Source organism: Perca flavescens, chromosome 12, assembly GCF_004354835.1.
Source record: "Perca flavescens isolate YP-PL-M2 chromosome 12, PFLA_1.0, whole genome shotgun sequence".
Taxonomy (NCBI): domain Eukaryota; kingdom Metazoa; phylum Chordata; class Actinopteri; order Perciformes; family Percidae; genus Perca; species Perca flavescens.
In genome coordinates, this window is record NC_041342.1 from 21042232 (window position 1) to 21058207 (window position 15976).

Consider the following 15976-nt stretch of genomic DNA (forward strand, 5'->3'; position numbering starts at 1 on the left):
TGGTCATCGGGACACATGAAACACATTAGTTCTCTGATCTCTGTTGGCACCATCTGCTCCAAATCCACAGCTGCAATGGCGAAATGAGGTCATGATTCAATATCATAAAAAAAAAAAAAAAAAGACAAACAAGGTCTCATTGTGTGTCCGGTACATTAGTCTGTGCAAACTGCTGTTGCATGCCAATTGGGAACCAAACCAGTGATAGGGCACCCTGCTGCCTTTTGAAAATGCACTGGCATTACAAAGAGCATTTGTGTGTGGTGGTGAGAGATTGGCATTGGTAATCGTTCCCTTTCCCCTCCGCTTGCACGAGACAGTCAGCGCCCACTGGAACACCTGTGGGCCAGAATGGTATAATAACAACTTTGTTTCCCCAGGAAATGATGAGTTTCCCGACTTGGGCAACACTAGGCTAAGATTAGAGCACGAGACAGGCAACTTTTGAGGACAAACATTTACTATTTCACTCATGCATGCACTTTTTTTACACATCTTTTTAAGAAAATATAGTAAAAGGAAGAATATATTTTAAGATCACACACACCGTTCTGTGAGGCAAAACAGTCCATGTCACCAAACTTTTCTTTATTTGGCATGAGACTGACATTTAGCAGACCATAATTGTAAAAATATGTTATTCATATACACCTCTAGTAAAAAAAACACTATTCAAACATATCTAAAAATATACACAGTGAAACATAACAGCAGAATAAAAACAATTTGCAGGGGTAGGAGGAGGGGTGTAGGGGGTATTTTACAAGGTAACTGAGGAATGCTAACACATAACAGTCATAGTTTCCTCTGCCCTCAGTCCTCTGGTATGGACCAGACATTTGGTACCAATATGTGCCCGCACTTCAGAAGAGACAGTTCATGCACTTCACAGCCTTGCTGCCGTAGTCCACGCACTCTGGTCCGATGCACTGGCAGCAGGCGTTGTGAAACCAGCGGTACTTGGATCCTCCCATTGACTCACAGTATAGTTTACACTGACGGATAGACACGCAGTCATCAAAGTAGACCACTGTGCACATGTTTTCTGAAATGAAAAAAAAGCACAGGCAAAGAAAAAAAGACATGAGTCACAAATCCAGTAAACATGGTTTATAAAAACAAGCAGCATTTTAAAAGTAATTACCTTTAACCCTCAGTGTTCCTACTTTTACTTCAGGGGGGAAATTTATTTGCTGCAATTAAGTGTGACCATATGTGTTAGTGAGCTTAATGAGTTAACTGCTCAGCTCTGTGGGAACACTCCTATTATGAGTGTGTCTTTATAGCAAATAGTTCGGGTTCTGGCTTAGAGGTAGACAGCCAAAACACCCGCAACTAAATTTAAAAAAATGGCAGCGGAACAACACTTTCAACCCAGTTACAATTCCCTAAACTGGAGGTCTTTTCGCAGTCCTGGCCCTCTGAAATAATAAAAACCTGACCCAACCCAAACTGGTCTTAGTTCAAGACTTTGTAGTCTACTTCAGCTCTGGGTGGGGCCTGATTTTATTACCACAGGTCTTAGTGAGTGTGCATAAATGCAAACGAAAAATTTGACTGGACCTGACAGGACGAGAAAACCATGTAATAACAAAGCATGTGAACATTTAGCCTAGTGCATCTCATGTAGAGTAACTTAATCGGAAACTGTATGAGTAATGTTGATATGATGACCTTCAAACCAATGTGAGGTAGCACATTATCAAACAGCAAGTGACTAACCCCCTTTTCTTTTTATTCAGGTCCGATAGAAGCACTGAATAATTATTGTTGATTATTGATGTTTTATTGTAAAATAATCTGCCGATTATTGATAATTGTTTGTCGATGTGTAGCTGATTTAACTACTTTATATATTGTTGGGTAGTTTAATCCATAACAAGGCTTCATATTTTATAAGATCATCATATGTTTAACGTAAAATCACTTATTTTACACCCAAAAAAAAAAAGAAACTTAAATTTCCTATAAAGAGGGATTTTTTTTAGTATATAGATTAATATGGATACAGATTTCTGTGTGCTAAAACAATCCCTCAAAGCTCAAGCTTTACCTTGAGTGTCGTAGCTGGCGTGGATGCTGTTGCCAGGCACGGAGACGTTCTGCTGCTGGCTGTCGAGCGACTCCAGGAAGGACACCAGGTTCTCGTGATGGGAGAGCTCCTCGGCGACGGGGAAGGACACCACCATCATGTTGATCGGCGCGTCGCCTTCTGTGAGGGCACGGAACAGCGAGGGGATCGGACGGTGCAGCTCCTCCACGGTGCTCTTCGACGTGGCCGGCGTGTCGCTGTAGTTCTTGGGGTTACACATCCCTGACATTAAAAGAAGGATGACAACATTAAAGGGTCAGTTCATAAAAATTACAAAATCACTTGAGCCATGCAGATAGTTTAGTAGTAGTAGTTTTATTTGCACAGATTTTGAGATTACATTTGGTTTTTTAATTATTAGAGATAATGTCCCTGCTCTCTGGGTAATGCAGGCCTTACTGTCAACAGCTTTCATTACTTTCTACCAAAGAAATAGTCCTTATAAAACCTCAGTGTACTTGAGTGAACAGTATCATTGTTTTAATGTAAATATCAATGCAGTGAATACCACAAACCATGAAAGTTCCATAGCCAGGATTAAAGAGCCAGGATTTAATACTGAGGTCACTGAGGTGACACTGTAATTCTGGTGGAGAACACTGAATTTTCAATTACATTTGAAATTTCAAAACATTTAATCTGAAAAATATCAGAATCAGCCTTTAAAAACCTGACGTGTACTACGAGTGTTATTATCGAACAAACTCTTCAAGTCATTAAACCCCCCAAATTCACAGATGTATATGGACATAACCTCGGTCCTTGACTGCAGTGGAGGCAGAAATCTCAGAGGTGGAGATCTTGGAAAATCTGGGTGAATAAAACCCAAACTAGCTCCATGTCTATACCACTAAAGGTTATGCTTTTCTTTTTGTATGTGTGTGAAGTGAGCCCTTAAGCGCATTGGCAAGGTTTAAACGTTAAATGGTTTCACACATGATTTTAACTCACAAGGGTACCGTAGTTTTGTAAAACCACACAGCTGTCACGGGTATCTTTTGTCTCAATTAAGATCCTTTTAACACTTCATTTAATATTCAAATACAGTAGTAATCACTTGACAAAGTCCCCACATCCTCAGATGCGATCTTCCTAACCCTTCAAATAAGTGAATTACAGCTAATGGGTAAATCATTTAATTGGGAACGGAGTTTGACAGAGGAATTGGATTACAAACCAATGCTAAAAGCAGAGCCAGAACAGCTGTTTTAGATAAAGCATACACATGGGTCCTCCCTCCGTGTCCTCCCTCCCTCCCTCCTCGTCCTCCCTTCCTCTAGAATACAAACTGTCCTCTCTCCACCGCTCCTTTACTGGGCTGCTCTAACCACTCTCAGATACACACTTCAAAGTAGCCAGCGTTCGGCACAAATAACATGTTTAGAGTGGAAACTTACTTAAAGTGGTCATAAGGCTAGTGCTGTAAGAAAAAAATATAAAACGTATAAATGAGAAATATATTCTAGCTTAAATCTACAGGCTGTATTGTCAAAGGCCTGTTCAGGAGGAAAAGCTCCACCACCGTAACATCTGCGCAGCAGCACCAAGTTCAGCACCCAGTGTCAGATGCTTGCATTTGTGTTCCACATGAAAGAGTTTAATAAAGCTTCCTTGTCAGCATGTACAGTAATATCTGTCTGTCAAAGCTGATCTGAGAGCTGCTGGTTTACAGGGGCGGGCCAGAGGGGTAGCCAAGGGTGGCCGAGAGCTGAGCAGCAAACAACCAGCAGCAACCGTTCAAAAGAGCCAGTCGGCACAACATGTGTATGAACACTTCTCATGGAAATTCAATGAAACGACTACAAAGACAAGCAAAAGGACTTCAGAGGGATTAACAATCAAAAAGTGACACAAAAAACGACCAGAAAGATACGCAAAACAAAGCACAAACTGGCTAAAAAGAGATGCAAAACATCCACAGAAACAAAACAAAAAGAGAAGCAGAATGACGAAAGAGATGTAAAAGAGATTAAAAAAAAAAAACATGCAAAAAGATGCAGAACAACCTCAAACAGACATCATTTGCTAAATGAGACATAAAACGACGCAAAACAACAACAAAAAGATGCAGAATGAGCTCAAAAATATGAAGAACGACCACAAAGAGACACAAAACAACATGCAAAATGACACAAAACGAGACATAAAACAACTAAAAAGAGTGTGGGTGTCTATATATTCAAATATATAGCAGGGGGGGGGTCTTTTACATGTCTGTGTCCAAGAACCAAGTCTTTAAATTTGAGTCTTAACACATATTTTGACTCATTTTACAAATGTGTAAAGTCCTGCTGGTTTGAAGCAGGTTACAGATGAAGAGAGGAGTTAAAAAGCGGAATCATTTCTTGTTTCGCAAATCCGGTTGTTTTGTGATCTCGCTGGGATTTACACCCCCCACCACATCTCGCTGGGAGGCTGAAAGTCAAAGTTCATTTAAGCGGGTCGACCTCCTCGTCCCCTCTCTCTTCCGGCTCCTTCATCCTTTGATCATCTGGAGGACCTCGAGACTTCCTGTCCACATGTGTAGGTGCTTCTTAGTAGTGACAATATTCCTTTCATTTCCTACGCTCTGATAAACAGTGCTCCTTCTTGGCTCTGCTTTGCATTAACCTCCAGGTTGTCACTTCTCAGAGGCACCTTCAATATCTGGCTCCACTCGCCTCACACTTGTATCAGAGCAGCAACACTCAGTGTGCTTCTCAACTGTCAAGTGCATTACAACAGTCTCATTTTTCACAGGCTTTTTACTGGGAGAAAGTACTAGACAGCGGGAATGGAAAGAGATAAGTGCCCGAATGGCACATATTTAAATATGTAGCAAACACAGTATGACCAATTACAGAGCTCATTGCCTACTGTATTTAAAAATAAAAAAAATAAAACCTTTTTTACAGTTAAATACTGTTATCAGTATTTAACTTTATTCAACTGTACATAACTTTTCACATACTTGCTTGTTGCTGATACTGCATATAATGTAACCAGACTCAGTCTACTGGTTCTGTAAATACTGTACACATCATACACGCATTAGAAGAAGAAGAGATACTTTATTGATCCCCAAAATGGGGAAATTGCATTTTTACACTATGTTGATATATGTTACACACAGGCCCGAAATACACACACAGGCACAAACAGGACCTTAAACATGCACTAATGCAGAGATGTCAGGGTGAGGGGGCGCCCTGAACAGTTCGGGGATTTGGTGCCTCTTCAGTTACCAATCCACAGTCCGTACGGGGACTAGTACAACAAGACAAGTCCCTGCGGACTGAGCTACTAAAATAAATGTATTGAATTGCATTGAGTTACATGCATTAAATGAACATCAAATTAAATGTCACTCTTGTGGTTTTAGTTTAAATTGCGCCTCAGTTTTAAATGCAACAGTCCAAAACAAACCTGACACATTCATTATTCATACAACTCAACCGCTATATTTGCTGGCACTAAATCTCTTTTACAGATGTTCAGCTCAACATTCATCACGGAGCGTGGGCTAAGCAGAAAAATCCAAAATGATTTGCTGACTAAACTTTGCGGTCAGCTTCAAAACATGTTGCTAATAAATGGAGACGCTGCACTCACCCACACAGTCGCAGCACTCTTCCCAAAGGTTCCCCAGACACAGCATGCACTCTTTACAGCATGAACAGTTCCCATCAGACGGACGACACTGGCACAGCTCCTGCAAGACACACATGCATCAAAAACACGCATCAGCCAAACAGTAGCATAAAGCACAGAACCGAAGATGGATCCTCAACCACCTCGGTTACCAAAATATTTTTTTGGTTTAATTGCTCCCAAAAACAGAGATTTGGGAACCAATGCATAAGTCTGGAAGTAGAATGATTAAATGGAAGCGGGGACCAGATGTTGTACATGATACATGGCAACATGATACTTTCTTGTTGTATTTTAGCCTATTTCGCCTCTAAATTAGGGCTATCCTTTGTGTTGTGTTTATTGGCTTTACTTCCTCATTGTTTGGTGTGTAAATATCATAATTTAAAAATCATGTTGAACAATGTTTTTTTTTTTTATTATTTGAAATGTTCTGAGACCCTAAACAGAGTCAGTAACAAGTTATGTACCATTTTTTGTAGTGGACTGAAACATCAAAACAAAAACATCATTGAAAAGCAAACTTTTCAAAATAAAATTAGTTAAAGTCATGAAGTATCAAGGTGATAAAACAGTACATTTTTTGTTAGCGGTTATACATTTGAGATTAAAAAATAGAGTGAATACAAACAAGAAAACTCTTAGAAACTGTAGTGAAAAAAGTTCCAATCAGTGGAAGAAATGCAATCATCCATCCCCCATCAAATTAAATTAAGAACCATTTTTTATATAAAAGATCCTGGTCTGGTAGGTGCAGTAGCAGCATCAGTGTTAGAAATCACACAGCAGACAGAACCCGACATGTAGACATGCTCCACACAACCAGGAGACGTACCATTAAAACATCAACACAAAGAGCAACAGCAGGTTTGCTTCACATAGAGTTACTATTACTGCACGCGGCATGTGTGGTATCTATCGAAGTATGTAACACCGTGATGAAATAAACCTCGGCTGTATTTCCATTCATGAACAGAGCAGGTTCGGACACGTTAAAGTTCACTGTATTTAGATCTTTTCCTTGAATGACTGTACATTGTAGCTGGAGCTCAGTGGAGAGCGCTCACTGACAGTGGTGAACAAGTAACTTTACACTTCTACTCCACTACATTTATCTGACAGATACAGTTCCTTTTCAGATCAAGATTTTATACGTCAAACATATGATCAGTTTGTAAAATATACATTGTTACAGACTTATAAACCCAAGAGAATATACAGTTGTTAAAATTAGCTCTACCTTGACACATTCCGATGCTACTTAGACGGTAATGAATCAGGAATAAAATTCCGATAATAAATACATAATAAATGTACCACTGCTATTTTACATAAGTAAGATTTCAAATGCAGGTTTTTTACTTGTATGAGTGTTTTTCATTGCGGTATTGCTACTTTTACATAAGTAAAACATCCGGGTACTTTTTCCACCACTGCTAGCTGAGTTTCCATTTCAGAGCAGTCTTTAAAAGGTCCAATGTGTAGGAATTTCTCCCATCTAGCGTTGAGATCATATATTGCAATCAACTCTTTCGCGCCACGCAGTTCAAAATACGTATTACAGCTACGGTAGCCTTCACATTTCAAATAGCTGGTCTCTTGCTCTTTTCAATATCCTTTTTCTGGGCGAAGAAGAAGACTCCTCTTCCTGAAATTTGGATTTTGAATACATGTGGTCCTCCTTGTTTCCTGCTGGGGCCTGGAAGCTATGATACCCATTAGCAGCATTAGCAGCACCAGTGAGTTTATCATGTGACAGCGAAAACGCAATAGGCGGAGCAGTATGTCCTGTATGTCCCTTACTGGCTAACGTATTTCAAGATGGCGCATGAATATGAAGCGTCTACCCCAGTTCATGCGAATGCAAACGTAAAATGTCAAGCCAAAAAGGAATACTTGGAATTGATGGTGGTGGTAAATATTCATGAAAAAGGACAAGTTTGTGAACAACTAAACACGTCACACACTGGACCTTTAAGTCTTTTGGGCAAGTTCAAGATGAGTCTCAAGTCTTCATGAGAAAATTGCAAGATCAAAACCAGGTTAAGTCTTTCTCTAGCGCTGTGGAGATTGGTCTGGCTGCGCGAGACTTAGTCTGAGCGAGTTGAGTGTCAAAGTAAGTAAAGGCTTATAAGAGTCATGTCCAAATCAAGTGTCAACTTGACTTAAAAGGGCAATTCTAGTTTATTACAACTTGGGTCTAATTTTCAAAGTTTTGGCCATCATTTTTATGTTTAATAATAACATTGTATTGATCAAGTTAATTGTTGAGATCTTGTGAGTGTGGTGACATCTCTGAAAAATACTCGCAGGTACAGAACATACAGCAGTCAGACAATGGGACAGGTTTCAAACAAACCAGAAGGTTACCCAAACTTTATTTAAAGACAAAACAAAGACAAACTGAATAATTAACCATTGTCCATTGTAAACATCCACCACAGCTTACAGAACAAATTCTTGGTTCAATATTGACTTTTTTTTTTTTACCTCTTTGTAACCAGATCTTAGGGACAACAGCATTATTACAGCTGGTAGCAATGATGGCCAAAACTACAAAAATAAGACTCATGTTGTTATAAACCAGAATTATCCTTTAAGTCAGAAAGGCATCAACCCAATACGCCGATACCAACCATATTAAATGGATCGGGTATATCGGCAAAGACCAGTGACCCACATTAAATACAGTTACTTTGTCAATGTTGCTATAAAATTAAATAAAATAATATAAAATTTGAAGAGAAGAGAGCACTGGTATGAGCTGAGTTCTTGGGTGCCAACCATGTGTGATGTCACCCATTGGTTTGTGGAGATCTGCTATAAGTCTAGTTTGCCGTTACGGGCGCAGCCATCCTGGTTGCGGATGCAACGCTGCTCACACTCTACGTTACACACTTTTACTGGCAATCACATCATAGCCACGCCCTAAAACACCCCCTGCTTTATCGATGATGATTTTAAAATCAATGAGACCATAATTCAAAAAATGAACATCATTTTGTATTGCAGAAGACTTAAAACTAGCGATTGAGACCATAAACTCATTAAGAAAATGTTTACTGAGGTAATAAATCAAGTGAGAAGGGGGTCACTTTCTCATAGAGAAACCAAACTCCTTTTGCAACCGCACGTACCGCCCCCCTGCTGGAATTCAGATAGAGTGCAGGTTTAAGGCACTTCCACATTTGCAGCACTACGCCGAACCGGATGCGTTGTCCATTAATATTTACAGTCGATGGCATAGACAAATGCCCTGAGTTGAGGTAACGGAGAGAAACAGTTGGATCGGTGTATCCCTATTCTACTCAAGTCTCAGGTCTCCAGCTCGGACATATTTAGTACATTAAACAACCTGTCAGCAAAACAAACTGGTATAGAAGTAAAAAATTTTTAAATAAAAATAAAAGTCAAGGTCATTACCAAGAACTTCTCATGTTGCTTTTTATAGAAGGAAGGTAATATTATTACGAGAGCTTCTGCAAACAACATGCAACCTCCGCTGATCCCATAACTCTTCTACAAACACTTAATAGCTTCATTCCTCAACTTCAGTTTGTCTCGGGGGATGTAGAGACAGTGAAGGAAACAAAACTCAAACCGTGTAGGTGGGGTTGAAAAGTGGGTGAGTTCCTCTTTCTCCCCCCCTGTTCTCTCCTGACACAGAACAGGGAGCACATTCCTCCAAGTCAAGGTCACCGCGATGAGGGAGGTGGAGGGGGGGGGGGGAGAAGAAAACACCTGGAGAACAGAACATGGCCGCTCCCCCAACAACTTTCTCCCTTATTTTTTTTCCTCTCTCTCTCTCTCTCTCTCTCTCTCATGTCTTTTCAGAAGCCATCTCCTACGTGAAAACAGCCATGGCTATGATAAAAGACTCTCCAGTGACTCACCGAGTGAGGGATTGCAAAACCACACACAGTTGACTTAATCACCAGCCTCTCAATCCCCAAACCTCTGATCAAGATCTGATCCCATGAGTAATTATGACTCTCAAAAGGTGGAATTATAAAAAAAAAAAAAAAAAAAACTAAACTGCTGCCCCGAGGGAAAACATGCATCTTATATTTCACAGATTAAAAAAATAAATAAAAAATAAGACTTTTCAAAAACAATTTGATGGAAACTAAAGAGGCTTTAACAGACATTGTGCTGGAGCCAGGAGGTAGTTAGCTTAGCCTAGCATTAAGACAGGAAGAAAGTGAAAACAGCTACCCTAACTTTGTCCAAACCAGTACCTCGGCAATCACTCTAAAATAAATCGTTCAACATTTTGAGAAATATAGTCCTTCACGTTCTTGCCAAGACTTGCCTATAAAAACAGAAGATCGATACTCATGTCTGTGCTTTGAGTGTGAAGCTAAAGCTAGGATGTGATTACCTTAGCATAAAGACAGCAGAGGGAAACAGCTAGCCTAGCTTTGTCTTAACCAGCACCTCTGAAGCTTGCTAAACAACACCTTTTATCTCATTTGTTTAATCCGTACTAAGCACAGATTTAAAAACTAAAATTTGTGGCTTTAGAGGAAGAGCTAGCTAGCTAGGAGGTGTTTAGCTTAGCTTAGCATAAATACTTGAATCAGGGGGAAGCAGCTAGCCTGGATCTGTCCAGAGTTTAAAATAACTGTTTGACAACACTTCTCAAGTTCACTAAATAAATAAAAAAAACATTCTACAGCTTGGATGTTAACACAAAAATGTGTGGCTTTGCGAGGATCCATGTGTAGGCATTTCTTAGCTAGCCAGTCAGTTCCTGTTGTCTTAACGGACGGATACCCTGAAATAATTTATCGTCTAAAACTACAAATTGTTTTTAGAATTCTGTTTGTGTATGTATAGAAAAACAAGATATAACATGTTAACAACTAAGCTTTACAGGTGCTGGTAAACATGAGAGTGGTATCGATCTTCATCTTCTCATCTAACTCTGGTCAAGAAAGCAAATTAGTGCATGTCTCAAAACAGCAGGAAGAAGTACATCTGGGTGGGCACTATACTTATTTGTAAATACTATGGATTTTTGCTCAAGGCTGGTAGCCCAACAAAGATACTAAAGAAAATAGATACGAAGATTTAACACAAAGCTAATGATAAGAATTCTTTCTTCATGGTATCATGAAGTCATGCAGTCTATAACAAACTGAAGTAAAAGCATGATAACAGACAAAAACTCAGTTTTGAGTAACACATTTTTTATCCAAAGATGGTCAAGAAGGATAAAGAGGCATCGACTGCTTGAGCCTTAAAACAACTAGTGCTGGTGACCCTTTTCAATAAAGGCAAAACGCCGAAATTATTAACAAGTGCTGGAATGATTAGCTGATCAACAAAAACAAATTTCAATGGCAACTTTAAAAATCTATTCATAATTTTCTAAGTCATTCAACATTCTCTGGTTCCAGCTTCTCAAATTTGAGAATGTACTGCTTTTCTTTGTCACATGATAGTAAAGTGAATCTCTTTGAGATTTGCACGGTTGGTTGGTCACCTCGAATTGTGGAAACTAGTGATGTTAATTTGTTCACTACTTTCTTGCATTTGACAGATTAAACAATCTAAAACTAACGGGACAGATTACTCATAGTTGCAACCCTACAAACACTTTCCTCACTGAACTGGCCGAGGTTATCTCAACGACTTAGACAACAACGACTATTAGGTTTCCCTCAAGCGGAAACTGCTGTAATCAGTCAAAACTCAGCTGCAGAGAGACAAAAGGACTCTGAGAGAAAGTGAACATGTGCTGCCTCATCCTGCCAAGCGATCGCTGCGGTGTGTTAACTTTAAAATCTGCTGCCCCACCCAGCTCAACGGCCCAGCCTGGACAAGGTTGGCTTGTGAATCTCAGCACCAAACTGTATAATTCCCTCAGCCAACCTCCCCCAACAGACACACACACCTCCTCCTGACCTTAGCCTCCCCTCCCTCCCTCCTCTCATGTTCTCCCACCCTCAGGGGTTTTGGGGAATTCAGACAAATTACTTAAGATGGCAGCAGAGCGTAAAAGCGAGCGTCGTACAGCAGATCCCACTAATCACAAGCAACATGGAGCTTCTACAGAGGGACTAGAGGCAGGCAAAGTTTCTCCTTCACGGCACACGCACCATCGCTCTCGCCTCTGACAGCAAGCGAGTCGGTGTCGGCGGGGTCGCGGAAGCTATGAGCTGATGATTCATCAGGTGAAATAAGCCACCTGAAAGAAAAGAAGAACAAGCTGCAACCACAAATGTTCTACTAATCGCAGGAGGTTGGAATTTATACCGAAGAAGGGACAGAAGTTGGTGGTTTTGGTAGCAATCAAATTGTGCCACAAAATGCAGATTACAGACTATAATCTGTTTAAAAAAAAGCTACACTTTATTTCCTTTGAAGATTGATTTTTTTTTAAGTGGACTGAAAAAGATTGTGTCTTTATTGTAGTTCAAAAATTCAAATTTGCAAACAGGCAGAAGTCAAAATGTGAAAAGGGCAAGAACATATAAAATTAATAGTGGGCGAACAATGGCATCTGTAGTGATGAACCACTTTAACAAATGGTTAATAGTTAAAAGGTCATTATGAAGAAAAGTTTCACCTAATTTCTGGATGCAGCTTTTGAAATGTGCCTCTGTTTGAAATCATTTGTAAATGGCCTTTTCAGATATAGCAAGCAATTTGAAGACTTTAAATGGGTACTTTTTACTATGTTGTACATTTTTGTAGATGAAACGATTAATAGATTAATTGTTTAAAAAAAAGAAAAGGTAAAAGAAGGGATAGCTTGATCAACAATGAAAATAATCGTTTGTAACAGCTCTACTCTTATAATTGTAATTTCCCCACTGGGGATCAATAGACACTATAAATTATTAATATAAATATAAATATAAATTACTCGTCTGCATGGCTCTTTCAGCAACAGGTGCTACGTTGAGCCAGGTGCATTATGGGCACTCAAAATCACCTTTTAAAGCAAGATTTTTTGTAGTTTGTAACCTTTGCGACAAAGACTCAATTGTCAGATACTAAAACGATACTAAAAGATTGTTTTTAAAAAATGGCAATGTTTTTGTCTCCTGCCTCTAGATCTTTGGTTCATAACTTGTGCCAAGTCTACCTCAACCTATACCTGCAAAAAGAAAATTGTAGTTCACTAACACAGGGACTGAAGTCAAACAGGTGAAATGGCCACTGAGGTTAAATACAGTACTTTAAAAAGATGTTAATGTGAGAGGCTGGGCCACTAAACACACACCCAAAGTTCAGAGGACAAGCAGCAGCTCAAATTTGACTTGACAGGTGGTGGAAAGACAGGCCAACCCTTCTCTTCATGTTTTCCATCAACATAACAAGAATGTATGACAGAATTCGTAGAAATAGGGGGGTACCACTCCTCTGCCCCTCACCCACTGCGCTTCAGACATGAGGGGAAAAAGTGACACAAAGGAAGTGATGCTAGAAAGTCAGAGGAGTTGGTGAGAAAATAAAAGGAAACCTCATATAAATTAAAAGAATTTCACCCATGATCCTTTGCTCTAAGAAAGTATGCCCTGAAACCGACTGAGTCCTACAGGTAGAGAGCAGGTGTGTGTGTGCATGAAGTTGATCAGTTAGATCACATCTCTGCTCTTCCGCTGCTTGCTGTGGGAAAACCTTCCCCTCCAGACTTCACTCAGCTTATCGAAAGAATGTATCTGCATTCTTCACAACAGATTCCATCTTTGTTCTCCGGTCCAGATCTCCATCTCACACACGGACAGTTTTTAACTTTACTTTGGCTACAGCTGGGTATTTATTTTTACGTGAAGTTTTGGCACAGTTGCTTAAAGCCGTAACAACAGCCAAGACATATTTTCCTGTGGAGTTTTTTTGTCTGTCCTGGCAGTTTAACGCTAAATTAAATAGTGTTAAAACAAGGTTTTGACTGCTCTTGACTTCAACTCGACTCCGGCTGCATACGCCATTTAATTTGTGTTCTTGTCAAAGAGAAACAACAATCTCTGTTTACACAAAAACAGCTGTAACACTTTAGGATGAAAAGCTTGAACTTGGCTGCACTCGCGTAGAAATGTCCCACTTTAATCTGCAGAAAAGATCAGCACTCATCAGCTTGTTTGTGAGCGTTGATGTCCAGAATAAAAAATTCACAGTGAAAGCAAGTCTGTGTACATTTTTAAAGCAATCATGTGGGATTTTTGAAGATGCAAACCACATTTTCATGCAGTTTAACAGCCGTTCCCACAAACGGCTACAAAACTACATGTATTATATTCCAAATTTAAAGTAGGAATGATATCTGCTCATAAAGTGGCGTTAAGTTTGGGTTGATTTCTTTGATTGGGAGTGAGAAAATCAGTGCTGCCATGCCTCAGAAGGGAAAGGAAGGAGGAGTCGGCTGTGGTAATCCAACATTCTTCATCCAACGCTGTCAGAGAAATTGTGTTTATAGATTGTGAAAATCTTGACGCCCTTTACCTGGATGAGACACTTGCTGACGTCGCTCGCACACAGGGCTTTGTTGCAGCCGGAGGTCAGAGACAGTCCTGATAGGAGGAAGAGGAGAGCGGCGGCGGCAGGGAGGATCAGCTGACCAGGCCTCATCCTGACGGCTCACCAGCACGGCACTGGAAACACCTACATCAACACGAGACACAGGACAGGACCTCAGAGACCAGGACAAATAAACAAAACTTCATCACTGACATTCCACAGGAGGAAAAAGTGAAGAGCTGCAGTTGGTGCATAACAGATAAGAGGACACAAACGTTGGTTTACTCATACTGAGTTAACACCTTTTTGTTGTTGTTGTCGTCCAATACAGATCTCAAATGGAAAATGTCAAATGGAATTGGTTTCTTTTAGAATCCTACTCCTGATGAATTTGAGTAGGTTTTAATAATGAGTAATGTTGTTTTTTTACCTAAATTCTCTTTGTTTTTTTGCACTTCATACAATACAGTATATTTTTTACCTACACTATGATATCTGAAATCTAAATTTTGGTGCCAAAAGAGCTACACAGTGTAGCATAAAGTAGATAGAAATGTGTTAAAAAAATATATATATATATATATATATATACACAATTTTGTGAAATCACAGCTGCGTCATGCAAAAGAAGCACACACTTGACATGTATCAACAACATCGCATTTCTAAAAGGCCTGCGACACATTTCATTCAAAGCCAGAACTCACTCACGTTACTCTGGGATAACAACACACACATACACACACACATCTGGCAACATCAGCTTCCCTTCACCTATTTTTCCAAGTGTAGCGCGTGAACACACCGTCTAATCATGTTGCTCAGCTCTTACACTTTGCTGCACATTTTTCCACTTCACATAACGGAGACAAAACATGTGAAGAACATTAGCTCCCTCAGTCATGAACGCGTTTCTTCACTTCTTTTTTTTTTTTTTTTTTTTTTTTTTGGAGGGGGCTCATTGCTAACACCAAAACTTTGTTTTACTCGCGCCCAGCTACAAGAGAATCGAGTGCAGAAAACAGCGACATAATAAAGAGAGGGGTTTAAAACTTACCACAACGCCGTGAACAAGTCCAAGACTTTTCTTTTTAAGAGGGAGAGTGGCTGTTGTCTCTTTGAACTTCTCCAGGATGGTGTTCAGCCGCCGCTCAAGTGTCCACTGTGTCCAGAGGGCGTCAGTCTCTCCGCAGCAAAAAGCGACAGGCAGTCGGCCGCCTTAAAGGCACACACTCCATTTTCTATCCAACCTCAGGTCACACACACACACACACACACACACACACACACACACACACACACACACACACCCTTCAGTATCTTCAGGGTAACGGACATGAATGATCCGCTTCACCGCGACATGAACACCAAGAGATAGCATTAGCCTAACATCTGCGCAACGCGGGAGTTGTATGCGTAAAAGTCTTGTGCGTAAACTCTTGTCTGTTTATCTCCTTTTAGCCCAAACTCTGGTCATTGCTCGCCTGCCCAGGTAGGCTCTGCTTTAGCTTCTTTTTTAACACAAGAAGATCTTTTCTTTCCCCGAGCCACCCCCCACTCCATTACACAGTCCTTTGTCTCCGGTCTTATCAGCGGCCTTGTGAGTGCGCTCATTAGGTGAGAAAAGGCGGCTCGGAAGCTGTGAAGCTGTGCGGACTTCCCGCTGAGAACCCCCCGAGCTCATTTGAAGCAACTCTGCCGCCGCAGAAACGCTCTCTCTGATGGGCCATTTCACTCCGCAGGTGTTTACACGTTTTCCTAAAAGACCTCCTCAATGATCACAAC

General features: G+C 40.3%; 1 protein-coding gene across 1 annotated transcript; it reads right to left on the bottom strand.

Annotated features, from left to right (window-relative positions):
* Positions 1-527: 527 nt before the first annotated feature.
* On the bottom strand, positions 528-15976 carry twsg1a (twisted gastrulation BMP signaling modulator 1a). The gene is made up of 5 exons (XM_028594241.1): positions 15249-15976; positions 14177-14335; positions 5684-5783; positions 2054-2314; positions 528-1045 (listed from the first exon to the last, which is right to left on the bottom strand). Exons 2-5 carry the CDS (start codon positions 14300-14302, stop codon positions 864-866), a joined length of 669 nt encoding a protein of 222 aa, XP_028450042.1. The 5' UTR covers positions 14303-14335; positions 15249-15976; the 3' UTR covers positions 528-863.

Bases quoted from the DNA above. Each gene is read 5' to 3' on its own strand.
- twsg1a (XM_028594241.1), bottom strand. From the start codon at position 14,302: ATGAGGCCTGGTCAGCTGATCCTCCCTGCCGCCGCCGCTCTCCTCTTC. The intron at 5,784-14,176 runs GTAAAGGGCGTC...TGTGTCTTGCAG, and splicing joins TCAGCAAGTGTCTCATCCAG to GAGCTGTGCCAGTGTCGTCC. The intron at 1,046-2,053 runs GTAAAGCTTGAG...TTTTCATTTCAG, and splicing joins CGCCAGCTACGACACTCAAG to AAAACATGTGCACAGTGGTC.